Below are 5,489 nucleotides of genomic sequence, written 5' to 3'. Positions count from 1 at the left end.
TTATTTTTTGTTCTGTAGAGATAAAAGAAGCCCTTTGGGTTGGATCTTGCTTGTCTTGCAACTTTAATTTCAGTTACGTTTCGCTGTGCGCGTGTACTTTTTAACAAGTCTTGCCATATCGTTATATTTGGATATAAGGTGTGTTTCCCCGTTTTTTTTTTTATTATTATTCTTGCGTAAAGTCCTGTTTTCATTCCGATCTCGTATTTCATTCTATCCATCATCAATTTGGAATTATTACTGTACTATTCTTCCGCATCGACTTGAGGGGAATAAACTTATTTTGTGCATTTAGAATTAAAGCTGTTAGATTACTCTACATTTCATCCAAATTGGTGATCGGGCTGATCATCTCGCGCTTGTAAGTGACCTGACCCAAGATTTGCATATTACCTCCGTGACCCGACACCTGACTGCGCTAATGACGTCCAGACTGACCGTGTATCTTACCTTGTCACAGCCCACTGGGTCGGTCTCGTAATTGACCAAATGTCTTAGATATTTTCTCATATTATCCAAATCGGTTCTCCTGAAGTCCGGTACTAGAACGCTATTCGTACTATTTAATCCTTCCCAAATAATATTAAATCTTATTTCTTGATGATTGCAAGAGCCTAGGCTTTCTCTCACTTTTACGTTTCTCTTTAGGTACTCATTATTAGTTAAAAGTAAGTCCAGAGTATTCTCTCCCCTTGTAGGATCGGTAACAATTTGTTTAAGGAAATGATCCTACACCACATCTAAGAAGATTTGCGCTTCCTGATCTCCTACTAAAAATTGCCACTCAGTGTTTCTATAATTAAAATCTCCCATGATCACAACGTTTTTGTACTGGGACACCCTGCGAATTTCATGGATCAGGGGATCAGTCTGCTCAATGCTGGGGTTAGGAGGTCTATATAGGACCCCTTCCGTCTATTGTAGCACATTGATTACTCTCAAGTAAAGTTTAAAAGGCTTGACACATATAACCTTCTGGATCTGAAACCAAACTGACTGTCTATCAGAATGTTCATCTCCTCAAGATACATGTCCCATCAGTATTTCACAATCACTATATGATACCGGTTTATAATTTAGTGGTGTCTCCTACCTTAGTGAAGGAAGACAACAAGACTGGTAACTCGAAATGCGCAATACTCAGGTCCAACCAGCCGGTGATGGGAACCGTTACCATATGTTTGAATTTAAATACAATACAAAAATTGAAGTACGTCGCAGCGTACTGACATATTATATCTGTTTACAAGTTGTAATAAATAAATCTGGTCCCATTACATCAAAGAGAGAAGTATAATAAGAAAAGAACATAACCAAAGAATGCAACTTGGTAATATACCCACATACACTGCCCTTACGGCTTACTATGACCTGAGGGCAGGGCAAGGAAACACCTGCTATGATCTGACATGTTCACCTTCTGGGTGTGACACTGGTAAAAACAACTGACAAGTGCAGGGGTGGATTAAGCTACGTGCTGGAGTTTGAATGTGTTTGAGATGAAATGTCTGAGAAGTATGATAAGGGTTACAAGGCTAAATAAAGTGAGAAATGAGGAGGTGAGGAGGAGAACAGGGGTGGAAGGGAGTTGGAAGATAGGGTTGATGAAAGAGTATTAGGATGGTTTGGAAACATGGAAAGAATGAGTGAAGAAAGATTAGTAAAAGAGGTGTAGAAGGCAGATGTGGAAGAAGTGAATATGAGGGGCGTCCTAGGATGAGATGGATAGATGGGGTAATATGGGGATTACAAAAGAGAGGAATGTCTGTTGAAGAAGGACGGGAGAGGACAGAAGATAGAGGTGAATGGAGAAGGGTTGTGTATGGATGATGCTGTGATGCATGGGGGGAGTGGGTGGGGGATGGGGGGTGAGGAAGTATGTATGAGAAATAATTTGACGCAGCCCGAAGGGATTTCTCCCCGTCTTCTCCTTTTCTGAATGAGGTGATGGAGAAGGGGGGTCGCCGAATTTATGTAGCAGCCTTACTGTGGATGTGCTGTGTCTTGCGACACTGCTTCTGACCCAAGGCAGTGGACAGGATGCAGTGATGACCCGTCATCCAGGAGGTGCCAAGATGAGAGGGAGGGAGGAGGGTGGAGGGGAGGGGAGTATGTAAGGGATGGAATGAGTGGGAGTGGTTTCTATGCCTTTTTCTTTTTGGCTACCTCTCATGTAAGGGGTGAAAAGCCTTTGGTATATGTATGTAGGAACATTACATGAAATTGAGGCTAGGTATAATAAATTGTGGCGTTGGAGATGGAATCCAATGAACGTTGCTCCTTTCAAGGTAAGCACACAAACACACACACACACACACACACACACACACACACACACACACACACACACACACACACACACACTCACTCTCGGTGGCGCGGTTGGTAGAGCGCTGGACTGCCAGCACGGTGGTGCTCGCAGTACCTGGTTCGAATCCTGCCCAAAGCCGAAATTATTTCGGTATCGCTGCGCTTCGGGTCGTTACTCTGACTCTCGTGGGCGGGGAGTTGGGTGTGTGTGCGTGTGTAAGGTCATAGCATTACCCATAGATCGGTCATATGAGCTCTGAACTCTCTTCCAGGAGAGAAATAGCTGTCGATCACGAGTCCAACACGTGATCCAAAGACCAAGATGAGGACCAAGGTGAAAGACCAAGGTGAATACACACACACACACACACACACACACACACACACACACACACACACACACACACACACACACACACACACACACACACACACACGGTGGCGCAGTTGGTAGATCGATGAATTACTAGCATGGTGGTGCGCGTAGTGCTTGGTTCGAATCCTGCCCAGGGCCGAAATTATTTCGGTACAGCTGCGCTTCGGGTCGTTACTCTGACTCTCGTGGGCGGGGAGTTGGGGGTGTGTATGTAAGGTCATAGCATTACCCATAGATCGGACCTACAAGGTACACACACACACACACACACACACACACACACACACACACACACACACACACACACACACACACACACACACGCACGCACGCACGCACGCACACAAACACACGCTTACGTGGTACAAGTGGAATTCTACGCGAGACATCCTTTCCATTCCTGTTTCATGAACTAAAATACCTTGCAAAATAATTAGATAATGGCACGACTGCTTTTATCGTTGCTATGGCACCGCCACAGCGTGGGAGAGTCACCAATATAAATTTGAATTCGTTGCTTGTGGGAACAGACAGTCTCATCTCGTCATAAGGGATATAACACATATATCTGCCACCCATCAGTTTCGAGATACAAGAACCTCGTCTCGTTCTGATTTTGACAACAGAGTTTTGTAGACCAACAGACTGCAACGACACCCTAGTGGATCTTTTCGATATGATTCAGGCAATTACCTCACGGTCATTTATAAGGGGCTAGGATGAGAGGGAAGAAAATATTGGTGGATTGGAGTGAAATGGGTGGGACTGAAATGGGTGGGAGTGGGTACTTGCCTTTTGACATGGCTACCTCCCTTGTAAAGGGGAAAAAGGACTTTGTGTATGAATAGATAATATATAACTAAAGTTCCCGTGTCTCCTACTTTATATAAAACCTTAGGTTGGATTCTTTTAATATCTTTTAATATCATCGTCGCAACAAAAATTAATATTGTCTTGCCAGGTTTGAATGTGTCTCACTTCCCTATTACCACAAAAGCTGCAAATATTTGAATATTTTTTACCTCGTATCGGTTTGGTCACTTTGGAAGCATTTTCGGAATATCAATGATTTACCCACTCACACGTGTCAGATTCTCTTGTTCAGATTTTCTTGCACTACACTTGTCCAAACTTGAATTCCTGAAAAAGCATGATTTTCAAATATTTGTTAGTTTATCGAAATTATTCACCTTCTTTTGAATCCTAATCACACAACAATCGGTGGTGGATCTGAACCTCAGTCCTTCACTGTTAGCGTGCTCTCACTTTAACGACCTCATTGCCTTTTACAGCGTTCCTGGCTTGCTGTAACATTGCTTGCGTTTGTGTTTGTGTTTTGGCATGAAACTGAAGTGGAGGGCAGCATCTACTTCAGGGACCACTTCTTCTCGTGCAGAGGTCGTTCCACGTACTCAGACATCTACACAGACCTCTCCCGAGTTTGCGATGATTGTCAGAATTTGTCCCGCGATAAATCAGTCTATCTTAGATGCCGGTACGTCATCCTTCAGGATCAACTAAATATCAGCCAAACTTGTGTAACCATTTCTGTGACTATATGAGCGGCATTGACATACATTGCTTATGTAACTATGCTCACATTAATACCGGGGGAAATATATGGGCACACAGTAATAAGTGTAAGAAGCCAGCACAAAAGATGGCACACATGTATTCAAGGTAAGCGTGTTCATCTACCAGTGTTCTTCTCGTTTCAGTGAGAACTGCTTCGTTAACGAACTCTTCCTCACCTGCATGGAAGTGCTGATGATACCGGATGATGTACAACAACAGTACCGGAATAATGTATCAATTATACGGGAAGGTAGGAGGTGAAAAGTGCTGAATCCCATCCACATGACGCCATTTTGAGTTCTTCCCGGTTTACTGATGTTTTTGAGGCTTCTGCCTCTGCCCTCGTTGAGTGCGAAATCTCCTCATGCAACTACTGATTTAAAGATACTATCTTCCTTATCCCCATGCTAATCAAATGCCCCGGTGCCCACCACAGCTGCGAGTAATAACCATATGTAGAAATGAAAATTTTGTGAAATGTGATCATAATCATGTAGAGGGAATCTTGTCATTCATAGAGGACAAATGCCGAATAAATAAACGCAAGTCATTGTGATCTTTAACTTTAACATCATAGGAACCTGATGGATAATCACTTGCCATTATTGCTGGCGAGGCAAAAATTTCAACCAAGATGTCTCCACAATTCATTGCACCCGCATCTCTGGTGTTTTTCAGTAGTGCATAACAACAAATCTGATTTTATGTGAATGAGTGCAACTGTACAAATTATGTATAACTTATGATATGAATGAACAAATGCTTTGGAAAAGCATTTGTTAGAAAATCTAATAATTAAAAGGTGTTACTAGGCGGGTCGATATATGAAAAAAAGTACCATGACCCCAAAAAAATTATACAAAAAGGTTTCTCAGTGGTTTTTGCCTCTAATGGCTGTAATGAGTATGAGAAAAAAAGTCTACCAAAATCTGACCCCCGGAAGTGGGTCAAAACTGGGTCATTTCCAAGATGGCCGCCGCTGACCAAAAAATCACTGAAACTGCTGTAACTTTGTTAATATTTGGGATAGAACAGCAACTTATACGTCTATTTTAAGGTTTTAAGGGTCAAGAAATGCATTGGTTACAAAAAAAATTAATTAGGCCATTCAGTTAACGTTTTTCCCAGCCAAATGTCTTACCAGATTAGTTATGAAGGCGGTCATAGATGAGAAACCTGATCTTGCATCACTAGTAGAAGAGACTGAGAAAATGTACTTATCCATGCT

General features: G+C 42.3%; 1 protein-coding gene across 1 annotated transcript; it reads left to right on the top strand.

Moving 5' to 3' along the window:
* The first annotated feature begins 3,227 nt into the window (after window positions 1-3,227).
* Window positions 3,228-4,804, top strand: LOC143021276 (crustacean hyperglycemic hormone-like). Its single transcript, XM_076178680.1, has 3 exons — window positions 3,228-3,371; window positions 3,979-4,181; window positions 4,405-4,804. Exons 1-3 carry the CDS (start codon window positions 3,363-3,365, stop codon window positions 4,520-4,522), a joined length of 330 nt encoding a protein of 109 aa, XP_076034795.1. The 5' UTR covers window positions 3,228-3,362; the 3' UTR covers window positions 4,523-4,804.
* The last annotated feature ends 685 nt before the right edge of the window (window positions 4,805-5,489 follow it).

Source organism: Oratosquilla oratoria, chromosome 41, assembly GCF_046742065.1.
Source record: "Oratosquilla oratoria isolate Oo_2021 chromosome 41, ASM4674206v1, whole genome shotgun sequence".
In the NCBI taxonomy this organism is placed as follows: Eukaryota; Metazoa; Arthropoda; class Malacostraca; order Stomatopoda; family Squillidae; genus Oratosquilla; species Oratosquilla oratoria.
This window is presented reverse-complemented; position numbering and strand designations above follow the sequence as displayed.